This window comes from Rhinoderma darwinii, chromosome 9 (assembly GCF_050947455.1).
Source record: "Rhinoderma darwinii isolate aRhiDar2 chromosome 9, aRhiDar2.hap1, whole genome shotgun sequence".
Taxonomy (NCBI): domain Eukaryota; kingdom Metazoa; phylum Chordata; class Amphibia; order Anura; family Rhinodermatidae; genus Rhinoderma; species Rhinoderma darwinii.
Window position 1 is genome coordinate 82,936,537 of NC_134695.1, and position 17,941 is coordinate 82,954,477.

General features: G+C 50.7%; 1 protein-coding gene across 1 annotated transcript; it reads right to left on the reverse strand.

Moving 5' to 3' along the window:
* Positions 1 to 1,277: 1,277 nt before the first annotated feature.
* CYBA (cytochrome b-245 alpha chain) lies at positions 1,278 to 17,045 on the reverse strand. Its single transcript, XM_075837090.1, has 7 exons — positions 16,916 to 17,045; positions 11,202 to 11,261; positions 7,766 to 7,835; positions 5,402 to 5,476; positions 4,873 to 4,956; positions 3,707 to 3,788; positions 1,278 to 2,031 (listed from the first exon to the last, which is right to left on the reverse strand). The coding sequence occupies exons 1-7, from the start codon at positions 16,971 to 16,973 to the stop codon at positions 1,852 to 1,854; spliced, it is 609 nt and encodes a 202-aa protein (XP_075693205.1). The 5' UTR covers positions 16,974 to 17,045; the 3' UTR covers positions 1,278 to 1,851.
* Between the last annotated feature and the right edge of the window lie 896 nt (positions 17,046 to 17,941).

A 17,941-nucleotide genomic window follows, 5' to 3' on the forward strand; every position in this document is an offset into this window, starting at 1 on the left:
ATATAATGTCAACAGGGTTTTTAAAATCCCATCCACAAAACTTTTTATTTGGGTGTATTCACACAAAACCTCTACAATGGGCGCGTGATCATCGGAACTGGAGCAATAGAAGGAGGCGCCTGGTCTGATAAAACACGTGTTACATGATGTGGGTGGCCGGGTGCAGGTGCGTCGTTACCTGGGGAAGAGCCCAGGATAACGGCCCCCGCCGCTCTGCAGGATAACGGCCCCCGCCGCACTGCAGGATAACGGCCCCCGCCGCACTGCAGGATAACGGCCCCCGCCGCTCTGCAGGATAACGGCCCCCGCCGCTCTGCAGGATAACGGCCCCCGCCGCACTGCAGGATAACGGCCCCCGCCGCACTGCAGGATAACGGCCCCCGCCGCTCTGCAGGATAACGGCCCCCGCCGCACTGCAGGATAACGGCCCCCGCCGCACTGCAGGATAACGGCCCCCGCCGCACTGCAGGATAACGGCCCCCGCCGCACTGCAGGATAACGGCCCCCGCCGCACTGCAGGATAACGGCCCCCGCCGCACTGCAGGATAACGGCCCCCGCCGCACTGCAGGATAACGGCCCCCGCCGCACTGCAGGATAACGGTCCCCGCCGCACTGCAGGATAACGGTCCCCGCCGCACTGCAGACATTGTCCAGGAATGACGAGGAACATGACAAAGACTTCCAAGATGTCTCCAAATTTCCCGGATCTCAATCTGATCGATCGTCTGTGGGATGTGCTGGAGAAATGTCCGATCCCTGGAGGCCGCACCTCATAACTTACAGGACTGACAGGATCAGCGCTGACGTCTTGTGCCAGAGACCACAGGAACCTTCTACAGACGTCTTATGGACGGGTCACAGCTGTGCGGGGGGCACGAGGGCGACTACTCAATATAAGTCCGGGGGTTGTAATGTTTTGGCTGATCAGTCTAGGGGGCCATCGCTGCTCATTTTGTCATTGGATGGACCATTAAACGGGGTCTTTTGGTTATTTTTCTTTTTACACTTTTGATGAACTCAATGTAACTTTTTCTTCTTTGTGGGGAAACCGAATTTGACAGCAGAAAAGAACCAACAGTCCATCCCGTCTGCCTTATTATAATCCCAGTCCTCACGGACAGCGCGAACGGCGACATCTTAGGAGGTCAGTACATACTACAATATATATAAAGCTTTATTGACAACATTTCTTTAGGAAAGCAACTGTAATATATATAAATTAGTTCCACTAAGATGGTCCGGCACGGTGGGGGCAGGGTACGGGACTAACAGCTTTAGGCTATGTTCACACTTACGCCGTTATTTCCATTTAAAAAACAAACACCACGACACATTGCTGGATCCGACGCGGTGGCGGGAATAATATCAATGCCTGCTGCGCTATTCTTCCCATCAAATCTGACGGAATCTGCGACGGAGGTGAGAGCAGTGTGAACATAGCCTTATAATACTCAGTAGTCATTATATCCTCACATCCCAGGTCATTCATTATCAGACTATCCTGCAGTGACATGTACACAGATCCTGCTGGGAGTTGTAGTTTCACCACTCCTGGGGACCACAGCCTTAGGGTGTCTAGAGGAATCCCTGATGAATATGTAATATCGGAGTTCCCTTTAAATATCAGACCTCTGAGATAACGACTAATCCATAAATGATACGAGTACCTACAGATCATCCTTCATTCAGGGTCACTCTGCCATCGTCCTGACAGGATCCGGACTCTCACCCAAGGAGCAAACATGAAATGGCGGGCAGGGCTGCGCTGAGGGGTCCATGATGGGAAGCGCCGTGGAAAGAAGCAGTTATTACACAATCGTATCCTTCTAAAAAGTCCGGTACGATGGGAGTCATACTTCATCCTGGACTGATATGGGGTTGACGTGACCCTCCTCCGCCTGCTTCCTGCGCACCTCAGGAGGAGGACGAGGAGGGGGGTTCTCTGGGGCACGTTTTATTGTCTCGGCTACTTTCAGCTTGGGTGGTGCTTGTGGTTCGATGGGGCGCCATTCCTCTCCACATATCGCAGCCTAGACACGCGGAGAAAAGAATTCAGAAGTAAAATGAATGAAAAGTCAGGACCGGAGTCGCTCCTAAATATGTAGAGTTCAGAAGATGCCGGATAATCGCCGTTATCATGAGAAATATCCCCCTCAGAGGCTTTCACAATGGATATCATTGTCCAGGGGCCCAAAGAGCTGACACTCCTGCAAGAGCTGGTGCTGACGGGCGGCAAATTAGGGTTAGCAATTTGGAGCTCTATAGAAACTCTAGGCAATGAAAACTTCTATGGACCCCTATAAACCCCAGACTACACTATAGACATATATATATATACACACACACACACACACACACATATATATGTACGATGTATAGTAGAGACTTGTGTGATGTCTCATCTGGAAAATGTTGATGAAACTTCAGGATCGGATTAGTCAGGATTTTAGATTTGTGATATTAGTTGTAAAGCTGCCCAAATACTTTATATAGCGGTCAGTATACAGCTATTCCCTGAACCCCCCATACACACGCTCCGCCTACCGCTATTCCCTGACCCCCCCCCATACACACGCTCCACCTACCGCTATTCCCTGACCCCCCCCATACACACGCTCCACCTACTGCTATTCCCTGACCCCCCCCATACACACGCTCCGCCTACCGCTATTCCCTGACCCCCCCCATACACACGCTCCACCTACTGCTATTCCCTGACCCCCCCCCCATACACACGCTCCGCCTACCGCTATTCCCCGACCCCTCCCCCCCATACACATGCTCCGCCTACCACTATTCCCCTCCCCCTCCCCCCCATACACACGCTCCGCCTACCACTATTCCCTGACCCCCCCCATACACACGCTCCACCTACTGCTATTCCCTGACCCCCCCCCATACACATGCTCCGCCTACCGCTATTCCCTGACCCCCCCCATACACACACTCTGCCTACCGCTATTCCCTGACCCCCCCCATACACATGCTCCGCCTACCACTATTCCCTGACCCCCCCCCATACACATGCTCCGCCTACCACTATGCCCTGACCCCCCCCCATCCCCCATACACATGCTCCGCCTACCACTATGCCCTGACCCCACCCCATACACACGCTCCGCCTACCGCTATTCCCTGACCCCCCCATACACATGCTCCGCCTACCACTATTCCCTGACCCCCCCATACACATGCTCCGCCTACCGCTATTCCCTGACCCCCCCCATACACATGCTCCGCCTACCGCTATTCCCTGACCCCCCCCCCATACACATGCTCCGCCTACCGCTATTCCCTGACCCCCCCCCATACACATGCTCCGCCTACCGCTATTCCCTGACCCCCCCCCATACACATGCTCCGCCTACCGCTATTCCCTGACCCCCCCCCATACACATGCTCCGCCTACCACTATTCCCTGACCCCCCCCATACACATGCTCCGCCTACCGCTATTCCCTGACCCCCCCCCCATACACATGCTCCGCCTACCGCTATTCCCTGACCCCCCCATACACATGCTCCGCCTACCGCTATTCCCTGACCCCTGATCAGACATGGTGAAATCCAACATGCCCGATCCTTCTGCCGTCAGGGAAGAGTCGGGACCCCCCATACACATCCGGCCGCCTGTTATCTAATGTGTGTGGTCGTCCTAGTGGAGCATTGGTCGGTGGATTTCATGGTCTTAATGAATTGTACTCACCAGGAGGTAAATGATGGCTGCAATACCGAGACATACCGTCCCCAAGATGGTGGCCAAGATAAAACCCCCGGGTACTGCCAACCTGTGCAACCAAACGAGTTATTATATACATTTCGTCATGCCAATTACATTTCATTTCACAGTATAATAACAGCTTCATAATAATACTCTGTGCTGCTGGGGGACACGTCTCCTTCTAGTATGCAACTATCAATCCGTGACGTCTCACAAAATCAGCCCACTCATCTCCTGAAATACTCTGTGCTGCTGGGGGACCCGGATCCTTCCACTACGCTAAATCTGTGACCTCTCACTTGATCAGCACACTCATCTCCTGAAATACTCTGTGCCCCTGGGGGACTGCTCCTTCTACTAGGTTACTCTCAATCTGTGACCTTTGACAATATCCGCCTACTCCACTCCTGAAATAATCTGTGCTGCTGGGGGACGCTGCTCCTACTATGCAACTCTCAATCTGTGACCCTCACAAATTCAGCCTCCTCCTCTCCTGAAATACTCTGTGCTGCTGGGTAACCCTGTTCCTTCCACTACACAATGCTCAATCTATGACATCTCACAAGATCAGCCCACTCCTGTCCTGAAATACTCAGTGCTGCTGGGGTCCAGTCTGCCACAAACTTTAAAACAAAGCCCTTGACTCACTGATAAAACACAAGGCAGTAAAGTAAAGCTGCATGTAATATATTTTAGGGAATTGCAATCTCAGCACATGAAATAAACTGCAGCGAAATCCCTGAAATTCAGGATTAACAAAACCCGACAGGTGCCGGATTATAAAATATTCTGCGTTATCAAAGGCCATACAAGGCCCCATGAACACGACCGTAGATTTCATCCGTAGTTAGGCAATTCATTTCCATGGCCCTCGGACACCTTCCCGTATATATTTATAGGAAGGTGTCCCGGGCCGTAGAAAGCTTCCGTAAAAAAATTTCCTATTTTTTTCTATTACGGACTGTGCTCCTATACTTTATAATGGAAGCACGGCCCCCAAATGCAGACGACTGTCCGCGGCCGTAATCTGAGACCGGGATTACGGCTACAGCTGTGTGCATGGGGCCTAAAAGTTATGTGAAAGGCGACCTTTACAAAGACAGACCAAAAGAAAGTGCCAAAACCAAACCTCCATCTCAGAAAGTACTCACATGGTATGTAAAATAGCGCGGACGTAATAATTACGTGTCAGAGGGCCAAAAACTTTCACCACCGGTGTCATGTACTGCTGTCCACTGCAAAATAAAATATCATAATCCATCAGGATGCAGCGACGATCAGTGGCTCCAGCTCAGCCGCAGTGTCTATTGGAGTTTGAGGTAGTCCGAAATCCACCTCCATTCTCACCAGGCTGCTGCTCTGTCCTTCCCTCATGCTTTACACTGCAGGAAGTCAGTACAGAGAGAACGGATTTCAATTACAGTGGGAGACTGAGGGGAGGAGCCTGAAAACAGGGAGGAGCCTGGAGATCTGATTAAAGAGCAAAAATTTGCATTAAGATGTGTCAGATTACATGAGGGGGGGGGGGGTTAAGGGTCTCCCAACGATTATCAGAATGAAGGGGTCCTAGCGCTGAGCAGGTTGGCCACTGAACCATTGATATGAATGGGTTTTCACACTTCGGGATTAACACACCGGTGACCACCATACCAGTACGGGGGAGGGGGACAGCGAACTCACCATCTCTCCATGGTAGATCCCTTCTTCCTTTTGCTTCTAGGATATTCCAGGAGTGTAACGAAGACGCCAGCAGCTCTGGAGCGGACGTTAAGGAATCACAGCTAAGAATATGTCTTATATACTCTGAATGCAAATATATGGGGCAGCGCTGGGGTCCTGGGTTCAAATCCGACCAAGAGCAACTGAACTGATACTCCAGGTGACCCACAATCTGTGCCCGGTTCTTGGGGGATCTCCGTCCTATAAGAATCTGATGGTAATTAAAGACCTAAAGATGCGAAACATAGAGTAGTAATGGCTGCCCCCCCCCATGTAAGGACGGAGCAACTCCATCCCATTATTACATATAGGGTATGTTCACACAGGGCGGATACGCTGCGTAGAAGCGTAGGGCGCCGCAGGCAATTTCGGCTGAAAAACCGCACCAAATTCATACTTATGTAGGCATGGCGACGCGTCCCTCCGCCGTCCTGCAACCCAGTCGGATGGGATGGCAATTTATCCCATGTGACAAAACGTCAACCCTGGAGGCCGGCCTGGACGAAGAAACACAGAATTCTGGGTAAATAGAAGATAATTCATTTTTTAGGAGTCCCCTTTGGTAATGGTCTGAGGGGTTTGTGGGGGTGGTGAGATCGGCTGCCACTTACCCCCAGCCCCCCACCACGTGGCAGTGAGGAGGAACCATGAGGCCAGGATAACGCTGGTTTTTGTACTTTGCCAAAAACTGACCAGACAATTGTAAAAACTATCCAAAGAGTTAAAAGAATCGATTCCGGAGGAGGCGGCGGCGGCGGTGGCTGTGTACAATTACAGGGTGATACAAGACCGGGAATACCAGGGGAATAATGACATTATTATGAGGAGAGCCGCTGCTAATTACAGGGGAGACACAGATGAGGAAGATATCGTCATTCCTCTACTGATCATTTATAAGAGTATAATACTCCGGAGAACTGGAAACAATTTGAAGGGGAACTCCACACTTATATGGATGTTTTACATTTTTGCAACTATGTATCAGTCTACAAATGGTTAAGAAGTTGCATTAAAAGGAATGCATTATTTAGTAATGCAGCGAAGAAGATTATTCCGGTTACCCCCTGTGTGTATTATAGATTATTCCTGTTACCCCCTGTGTGTATTATAGATTATTCCTGTTACCCCCTGTGTGTATTATAGATTATTCCGGTTACCCCCTGTGTGTATTATAGATTATTCCGGTTACCCCCTGTGTGTATTATAGATTATTCCGGTTACCCCCTGTGTGTATTATAGATTATTCCTGTTACCCCCTGTGTGTATTATAGATTATTCCGGTTACCCCCTGTGTGTATTATAGATTATTTCGGTTACCCCCTGTGTGTATTATAGATTATTCCTGTTACCCCCTGTGTGTATTATAGATTATTCCGGTTACCCCCTGTGTGTATTATAGATTATTCCGGTTACCCCCTGTGTGTATTATAGATTATTCCGGTTACCCCCTGTGTGTATTATAGATTATTCCGGTTACCCCCTGTGTGTATTATAGATTATTCCGGTTACCCCCTGTGTGTATTATAGATTATTCCGGTTACCCCCTGTGTGTATTATAGATTATTCCGGTTACCCCCTGTGTGTATTATAGATTATTCCGGTTACCCCCTGTGTGTATTATAGATTATTCCGGTTACCCCCTGTGTGTATTATAGATTATTCCGGTTACCCCCTGTGTGTATTATAGATTATTCCGGTTACCCCCTGTGTGTATTATAGATTATTCCGGTTACCCCCTGTGTGTATTATAGATTATTCCGGTTACCCCCTGTGTGTATTATAGATTATTCCGGTTACCCCGTGTGTATTATAGATTATTCCGGTTACCCCCTGTGTGTATTATAGATTATTCCGGTTACCCCCTGTGTGTATTATAGATTATTTCTTTTACCCCCTGTGTGTATTATAGATTATTTCTATTATTATTTCTATTATTATTATTTATATTATTATTTCTTCCTTTGTTTGGTAACATTCTGCACTGTGGTATTTTCCTATCCTGAGATTTCACAATTTGTAGGGTTGAGGACCTGACATCTGATAGAATCCCGCTGTAAATACAGGTCCACAGACGCCCATTATCGGCCCCTATAACTCCGCACTCATGTTCCCGACCCCAGGGATAGCAGAAGACAGTATGGCGGACGGCCTTAGTTAGGAGCCATTGGCACGACAGTCTTACAATCACATCCCCGGTCATATTCATGAGGTACAGCCTCCTGGTGATTGGATAGGCTGCAGTCTTATGAATATTAATTAGGTCTGCACAATGGCTGCCACCGCTTTGCAGGAAGAGGTCCACTTTATTGCAGTAACAAAGGATACATGGCATAAGCACCAAACTCCCAACCTTTAAACTGCCCGGCCACCGCGACAATGCCGCCAGAGAGGAGGACTGTGGAGACAGAACAGAAACATTAGTCACAGCAAGATCAAAGATCAGGAGCAATATGGCAGCTGGAATCTGATTGGACACTTTGAACTGGACTTTATTTTGCGCCCAGCCCTACAGCTCCCCCTGGTGGTGGTTCTTGTCAAGACAATAATTAATATTTTGTATATTAATTGTATGTAGGCAGCTTTAAGAGGATTACATAGTTTTTATGCATCGTCTCATTTAATTTCTCGGCTTCTCACTGGATGCAAGTTCGGGACTTTTTGTTCTTCTTTTGACATGAATTCCGAGAACGCATAATAAAACGGTGACGGAATAGAAATACTAACCGTTATTGGGCACCCATGTAGGAGGTGGTAACGCTTACCCTCCATATAGCACCAACACAGCACTACAGCCACATGACGAGGAGCTGTCAAAATAACATGACACCACATGTCTGCTGCTGCACCCCACTCCACCCCAAGCTGGTCAATGAGGACAGTAACATTGTGACCGCAGCTTTAGATGTGACTGGAGTAGAAGACATGATGTAACTGAAGATCAGCTGAATATACATAAAGCAAATCAACATTATGTGTAGATTTAACATGTGATGTTTAGAGACGGAGCTGCAATGTTGTCAGGCTGGTGCCTACGTGTGGGGATGAGGGCGCGTGCGGTCATACATCTCTCCTACCATGGTGCAACATGAGCACAGGATATGATTTTAGGAAATACCCAGTGTCACAATCTTCTCTCTCTCTCCACTTCCCTACAGAAAGATGAACTAAATTATTTCTTACATTTGTGAAATCGCCCAAATAAACAGTCACACTGCACTACTGACAGGCAAGCGGGGGAGGGGGCCGCAATTAACTCTTACAAGGGCCCACAAGTGTGCTACTAAATTATGTAATTCGACTAGAAGACAAAAACTAATGTATATGTGGTATGTACTTATATAGGCCATGAGGTCCTCGGGGGCATTGTTGTAATAAACGCTGGGTGATACCCCAAATGGCCACAATTACGGCTCCGACAGGGGATGTCACCCAGATCTCCGAGGCTTCTAATTGGCAAATCTACCTAGTGGTGCAGTGACATGAGAGCAGAGGATGGAGCGCTGCATGGCTGGGCTGATTTGCCGAGCAGGGTCTGTGTTAAACTGGGTGACAAACATCAGATTAAGGCCTTAGGGTCCATTCAGACACATCCAAAAACCAAATGCGGTTTTACTGAGATTTGATGCGTTTTTCGATGCAATTGTGACTTTTACCAAACAAACGCACCAGATCACGTTAAAATCTCATGCAGTTTTCGGATGTGGTTTTAACTGCACCTCAACTGTAAGGTCTGAACAGACTCTTATGAGCATTATAATGGCTGCAGGACTCTTATCATTCTCTTAATCCTGGTCTTCCAGGTTCATGATCAGAATTCCAGGACTACAGAGAAGACTGACACAGGCAGAGCAGCTTTCAGTGGTTGACAACCAGGGTATAAGGAATGCAGAGGGAGCAGTCGCACCCGGGCACTAATGCCTGAGGGGGCCCAGAGTCCGTTCTGACACATAATAGACACCAGAATTATAAATGGTACTGAGGGTTTGACAGAGGGTCAGCAGTGGAGATGGAGGACGGCACATAATGGCCTCCCTGTCCAGTTCTAGTAACGTTCACGTCCCGTACCCCCGGCTCGCACTCTATTCCTGGATACAATTATAATTCTGGATGAGGGAGAACCTGTTCACGGTCCAGGTGCGGCTCCGGGACTTCTCGGTTACTTCCTCCTCTCACTTCCTCATTCAAATTTAATATGTCGACATTGAGATGCTGATACTCACCCTGAAACTTCCCCGGATGTGTAAAAGATTTAATGATAAACGACAAATTATAGGTCAACCAGTTATCGGCAGCTTCGGATCACCCGCCGGACGTTGCAGCTTCATTTTAATAATCGTGGGGAAGTTTCTTTTAATCGTTAATCCCATTAGGAAGTTGTGAATTTGTTTTTTTTTTCACATCCTAAAATTGGATGGCATTTCAGAAGACTTAAAGGAACACTCCAGGCAAAACGGATACCCTGTGTCATGTCTAGTGTAGGACCTGAAGGGAAGGAGCGCGACACACGAGTTTTCTACTCTTCTATGGCGCCGTACATCATCCACCACCCCTCAGGCCCTGCACCAGCCAGAACACATATGTTTTGCCCAGAACCCAGAGATCCTTAAAGTCGTGGAGGATTTCCCGCTTAACTCTATTGGGACCCATTTCCCTTTGTGGCAAGAAATTTATATAAATCATGGACCGAAAATATGTCACGTGATTGTGTTGCTGAGTTCAGGTCTCTGGGACCACAGCCGAGCCCAGATGTACGCAGCTCATGCTGAAAATGACATACAGAGGCGCCGATATATCATCATAGAAATTGTGAGCACTTCTGGGACTGTATCTAATAGGGGACGATCCGGGTTTCCTCTAAGCTGTAAGGAAAGAGTTAATTTAATATTCTGATGTCAATGATGAGGGGAATATTTAACACTTTTATCTCCAGAGAGCATAGAGGGGCCGATGGGGACGAGGCCTTAAAGTGAAATTTGAATACATATTTGCCGCTCTTAATTTGCACCATTAGATCCCGTCTCACAAATCTCAGACAAAAAAAACCCACTAAAATTACTGCCGCAATTTTCATTATTGTTGACTATATTAACTCAGGGTCTCTGCCATAGAGGGAGCCCACGGTAGAGGATTCTCCAGCTCATGTTTGCCCCCTTCACTATGAATGAGGGCAACACGCACTGGGCTGGGCACCACCATCACATCGCCCTTTTCTTCTACAATGGATGAGACAATGGGGGGGGGGGTACCAAAAAGTCTTCCTATACCAGGACGGGGTGCGACATCGCCCAGCAAGAGAAGCCTTCACTTGGATGTCTGCTATGGGTCCCTTACTCTAGAGTACACCCCAACTATTATTGCAGATTAACAGGCGTTTACAGGGCGGACGGGGGAGGGTGCACGATGTTGTAAGGTGGGACCACTAGTGCTCCTGATGTAGATAAAATAATAAAATATCACCTAAACCATAGCAAGCAGATGCGTTATAATATTAGGAATATAAACGTGTACGCTGAATATAACAATACAAGAGAAGTCAAGCCCAGACGTCTTTTAGCACAACTTACACTGATATTACAAGGTGTTATCAGCGGGGTTACATGGGACTGCAGGTAACAGCCCCTGAAATAACTGTACTCCCCATGTCTTATCTGTGGGGTTACATGGGACTGCAACAATGAAGTATGAAGGAGATGAATGGCAAATTCAGCTGTGAGACATCTATAAAGTGACACAGGATAAAATCATAGATACTTATACTCACTCAGTCCTGATGCCAGCGCTTGCTCGTTCGCCCACATCGCCCATTCTATCTGCCCCATGGCTGCAAATCAAAGGAAGAGAGAAACTTCTGTGTTGTAAACTCTTAGCAACAAAGTATCACTTCCTGCTGAAGAAAGGTGTGTTATATAGAGAGCCCGGCCCTCCTACTATACACAGTACAACCTCCCTGCACTGCCCTCACCTCCCACTATGCACAGCACAACCTCCCTGCACTGCCCTCACCTCCTACTATACACAGCACAACCTCCCTGCACTGCCCTCACCTCCCACTATACACAGCACAACCTCCCTGCACTGCCCTCACCTCCCACTATACACAGCACAACCTCCCTGCACTGCCCTCACCTCCCACTATACACAGCACAACCTCCCTGCACTGCCCTCACCTCCCACTATACACAGCACAACCTCCCTGCACTGCCCTCACCTCCCACTATACACAGCACAACCTCCCTGCACTGCCCTCACCTCCCACTATACACAGCACAACCTCCCTGCACTGCCCTCACCTCCCACTATACACAGCACAACCTCCTGCACTGCCCGGCCCTCCTACTATACACAGCACAACCTCCCTGCACTGCCCTCACCTCCTACTATACACAGTACAACCTCCCTGCACTGCCCTCACCTCCCACTATGCACAGCACAACCTCCCTGCACTGCCCTCACCTCCTACTATACACAGCACAACCTCCCTGCACTGCCCTCACCTCCCACTATACACAGCACAACCTCCCTGCACTGCCCTCACCTCCCACTATACACAGCACAACCTCCCTGCACTGCCCTCACCTCCCACTATACACAGCACAACCTCCCTGCACTGCCCTCACCTCCCACTATACACAGCACAACCTCCCTGCACTGCCCTCACCTCCCACTATACACAGCACAACCTCCCTGCACTGCCCTCACCTCCCACTATACACAGCACAACCTCCCTGCACTGCCCTCACCTCCCACTATACACAGCACAACCTCCTGCACTGCCCGGCCCTCCTACTATACACAGCACAACCTCCCTGCACTGCCCTCACCTCCTACTATACACAGTACAACCTCCCTGCACTGCCCTCACCTCCCACTATGCACAGCACAACCTCCCTGCACTGCTCTCACCTCCCACTATACACAGCACAACCTCCCTGCACTGCCCTCACCTCCCACTATACACAGCACAACCTCCCTGCACTGCCCTCACCTCCCACTATACACAGCACAACCTCCCTGCACTGCCCTCACCTCCCACTATACACAGCACAACCTCCCTGCACTGCCCTCACCTCCCACTATACACAGCACAACCTCCCTGCACTGCCCTCACCTCCCACTATACACAGCACAACCTCCCTGCACTGCCCTCACCTCCCACTATACACAGCACAACCTCCCTGCACTGCCCTCACCTCCCACTATACACAGCACAACCTCCTGCACTGCCCGGCCCTCCTACTATACACAGCACAACCTCCCTGCACTGCCCTCACCTCCTACTATACACAGTACAACCTCCCTGCACTGCCCTCACCTCCCACTATGCACAGCACAACCTCCCTGCACTGCCCTCACCTCCTACTATACACAGCACAACCTCCCTGCACTGCCCTCACCTCCCACTATACACAGCACAACCTCCCTGCACTGCCCTCACCTCCCACTATACACAGCACAACCTCCCTGCACTGCCCTCACCTCCCACTATACACAGCACAACCTCCCTGCACTGCCCTCACCTCCCACTATACACAGCACAACCTCCCTGCACTGCCCTCACCTCCCACTATACACAGCACAACCTCCCTGCACTGCCCTCACCTCCCACTATACACAGCACAACCTCCCTGCACTGCCCTCACCTCCCACTATACACAGCACAACCTCCTGCACTGCCCGGCCCTCCTACTATACACAGCACAACCTCCCTGCACTGCCCTCACCTCCTACTATACACAGTACAACCTCCCTGCACTGCCCTCACCTCCCACTATGCACAGCACAACCTCCCTGCACTGCCCTCACCTCCTACTATACACAGCACAACCTCCCTGCACTGCCCTCACCTCCCACTATACACAGCACAACCTCCCTGCACTGCCCTCACCTCCCACTATACACAGCACAACCTCCCTGCACTGCCCTCACCTCCCACTATACACAGCACAACCTCCCTGCACTGCCCTCACCTCCCACTATACACAGCACAACCTCCCTGCACTGCCCTCACCTCCCACTATACACAGCACAACCTCCCTGCACTGCCCTCACCTCCCACTATACACAGCACAACCTCCCTGCACTGCCCTCACCTCCCACTATACACAGCACAACCTCCTGCACTGCCCGGCCCTCCTACTATACACAGCACAACCTCCCTGCACTGCCCTCACCTCCTACTATACACAGTACAACCTCCCTGCACTGCCCTCACCTCCCACTATGCACAGCACAACCTCCCTGCACTGCCCTCACCTCCCACTATACACAGCACAACCTCCCTGCACTGCCCTCACCTCCCACTATACACAGCACAACCTCCTGCACTGCCCGGCCCTCCTACTATACACAGCACAACCTCCCTGCACTGCCCTCACCTCCTACTATACACAGCACAACCTCCCTGCACTGCCCTCACCTCCCACTATGCACAGCACAACCTCCCTGCACTGACCTCACCTCCTACTATACACAGCACAACCTCCTGCACTGCCCGGCCCTCCTACTATACACAGCACAACCTCCCTGCACTGCCCTCACCTCCCACTATACACAGCACAACCTCCCTGCACTGCCCTCACCTCCCACTATACACAGCACAACCTCCCTGCACTGCCCTCACCTCCCACTATACACAGCACAACCTCCCTGCACTGCCCTCACCTCCCACTATACACAGCACAACCTCCCTGCACTGCCCTCACCTCCTACTATACACAGCACAACCTCCCTGCACTGCCCTCACCTCCCACTATACACAGTACAACCTCCCTGCACTGCCCTCACCTCCCACTATACACAGCACAACCTCCTGCACTGCCCTCACCTCCCACTATACACAGCACAACCTCCTGCACTGCCCTCACCTCCTACTATACACAGCACAACCTCCCTGCACTGCCCTCACCTCCCACTATACACAGCACAACCTCCCTGCACTGCCCTCACCTCCCACTATGCACAGCACAACCTCCTGCACTGCCCTCACCTCCCACTATACACAGTACAACCTCCCTGCACTGCCCTCACCTCCCACTATACACAGTACAACCTCCCTGCACTGCCCTCACCTCCCACTATGCACAGCACAACCTCCTGCACTGCCCGGCCCTCCTACTATACACAGTACAACCTCCTGCACTGCCCTCACCTCCCACTATACACAGCACAACCTCCCTGCACTGCCCTCACCTCCTACTATACACAGCACAACCTCCTGCACTGCCCTCACCTCCCACTATACACAGTACAACCTCCCTGCACTGCCCTCACCTCCCACTATACACAGTACAACCTCCCTGCACTGCCCTCACCTCCTACTATACACAGCAAAACCTCCCTGCACTGCCCTCACCTCCCACTATACACAGTACAACCTCCCTGCACTGCCCTCACCTCCCATTATACACAGTACAACCTCCCTGCACTGCCCTCACCTCCCACTATACACAGCACAACCTCCCTGCACTGCCCTCACCTCCCACTATACACAGCACAACCTCCTGCACTGCCCTCACCTCCTACTATACACAGCACAACCTCCTGCACTGCCCTCACCTCCCACTATACACAGCACAACCTCCCTGCACTGCCCTCACCTCCCACTATACACAGCACAACCTCCCTGCACTGCCCTCACCTCCCACTATACACAGTACAACCTCCCTGCACTGCCCTCACCTCCCACTATACACAGTACAACCTCCCTGCACTGCCCTCACCTCCCACTATACACAGCACAACCTCCCTGCACTGCCCTCACCTCCCACTATACACAGCACAACCTCCCTGCACTGCCCTCGCCTCCCACTATACACAGCACAACCTCCCTGCACTGCCCTCGCCTCCCACTATACACAGCACAACCTCCCTGCACTGCCCTCACCTCCCACTATACACAGCACAACCTCCCTGCACTGCCCTCACCTCCCACTATACACAGCACAACCTCCCTGCACTGCCCTCACCTCCCACTATACACAGCACAACCTCCCTGCACTGCCCTCACCTCCCACTATACACAGCACAACCTCCCTGCACTGCCCTCACCTCCCATTATACACAGCACAACCTCCCTGCACTGCCCTCACCTCCCACTATACACAGCACAACCTCCCTGCACTGCCCTCACCTCCTACTATACACAGCACAACCTCCTGCACTGCCCTCACCTCCCCCTATACACAGCACAACCTCCCTGCACTGCCCTCACCTCCCACTATACACAGCACAACCTCCCTGCACTGCCCTCACCTCCCACTATACACAGCACAACCTCCCTGCACTGCCCTCACCTCCCATTATACACAGTACAACCTTCTGCACTGCCCTCACCTCCCACTATACACAGCACAACCTCCCTGCACTGCCCTCACCTCCCACTATACACAGCACAACCTCCCTGCACTGCCCTCACCTCCCACTATACACAGCACAACCTCCCTGCACTGCCCTCACCTCCCACTATACACAGCACAACCTCCCTGCACTGCCCTCACCTCCCACTATACACAGCACAACCTCCCTGCACTGCCCTCACCTCCCACTATACACAGCACAACCTCCCTGCACTGCCCTCACCTCCCACTATACACAGCACAACCTCCCTGCACTGCCCTCACCTCCCACTATACACAGTACAACCTCCCTGCACTGCCCTCACCTCCCACTATACACAGCACAACCTCCCTGCACTGCCCTCACCTCCCACTATACACAGTACAACCTCCCTGCACTGCCCTCACCTCCCACTATACACAGTACAACCTCCCTGCACTGCCCTCCTACTATACACAGTACAACCTCCCTGCACTGCCCTCACCTCCTACTATACTCAGTAAAACCTCCCTGCACTGCCCTCACCTCCCACTATACTCAGTAAAACCTCCCTGCACTGCCCTCACCTCCCACTATACACAGTACAACCTCCCTGCACTGCCCTCGCCTCCCACTATACACAGCACAACCTCCCTGCACTGCCCTCGCCTCCCACTATACACAGCACAACCTCCCTGCACTGCCCTCACCTCCCACTATACACAGCACAACCTCCCTGCACTGCCCTCACCTCCCACTATACACAGCACAACCTCCCTGCACTGCCCTCACCTCCCACTATACACAGCACAACCTCCCTGCACTGCCCTCACCTCCCATTATACACAGTACAACCTCCCTGTACTGCCCTCACCTCCCATTATACACAGTACAACCTCCCTGCACTGCCCTCACCTCCTACTATACACAGTACAACCTCCCTGCACTGCCCTCACCTCCCACTATACACAGCACAACCTCCCTGCACTGCCCTCACCTCCCACTATACACAGTACAACCTCCCTGCACTGCCCTCACCTCCCACTATACACAGCACAACCTCCCTGCACTGCCCTCACCTCCCACTATACACAGTACAACCTCCCTGCACTGCCCTCACCTCCCACTATACACAGCACAACCTCCCTGCACTGCCCTCACCTCCCACTATACACAGTACAACCTCCCTGCACTGCCCTCGCCTCCTGCGCAGTCTCATCACACGGAGATCCTCTTGTTGCACTGTTGGTTTGGAGATATTTCTGGACCACTGCAGGTCTTCAGTTAATTCAAAGAAAATTTGCCTATAATTGAAAGAAAATTGTAAAACTTGTGCAAACAACCAAATACATTTTACTGTAGACCACTCCAGGCATAGTAACATACAAAAAAAATTGAAAAAAAAATTGTATAAAAATGAATAGTTACTCCGAGACTCTCTGTGGCACTTTTATGGCATACAATGTAATTGAAGTGCGTGAGATTACGCGTTTCAAGCCTAAACTGGGCTCTTCATCAGATACAAACACTGTGTAAGGAGAACAGCCAGGTCAGTGATTTTAAAGGAAAAAAAGCCGCCAAAATGAAGGCACGCCTTTAAAAACACGCCGATCTAACACTGTAGCTGATACAGAACAGATCACCTCAGCAACTCACACCTATTTTTTTCTCCTTATCTAACAAAAAATAGAAACACTTACAACAGCAACCTATACATGCCCCTAATGTAACCATGGTAACCAGAATGAAAACCTCCATTCTTTACACTGCAGGCTGCATTCATAAATGGCTAAAAAAGGCTTCAACCCCTTTAGTGATTGATAACATTATAACTCAGGTGCATCTTACAGGCAAATATTTTGGTGTGCAATATGAAAACAACCGAGCTCCAATCCCCGAGCACCAATATATTACTAGGGGTCACATGGTGGCTCCGTCCTCCGCCATAGAGCTAGTTGATTTTCATAGAAGTTGCCCTTTCAGTGGATTTGAGGGCGGTTTTGTGGGTGCAGCTATACAAGGTCATCTAATCGGGGACAAAACCATTCCTTGATTTTAAAGTGTTAGTAACATTTTCTGCATGTCAGATGGTTTCTCACCTATGCTGGTCATATCCTTCCTAATTTAACAATCAGATAAGAATTTAGTGCAGATGGAAGCAAATACCCCTCACTCATTTATAGGCAT

Coding starts and splice junctions, on each gene's coding strand:
- CYBA (XM_075837090.1), bottom strand. CDS start 16,973: ATGAGACTGCGCAGGAGGCGAGGGCAGTGCAGGGAGGTTGTACTGTGT. Junction 11,262..16,915: donor TGTACTGTGTATAGTGGGAG/GTGAGGGCAGTG, acceptor TTTGATTTGCAG/CCATGGGGCAGATAGAATGG. Junction 2,032..3,706: donor CAGCCATCATTTACCTCCTG/GTGAGTACAATT, acceptor CCGCGTGTCTAG/GCTGCGATATGTGGAGAGGA.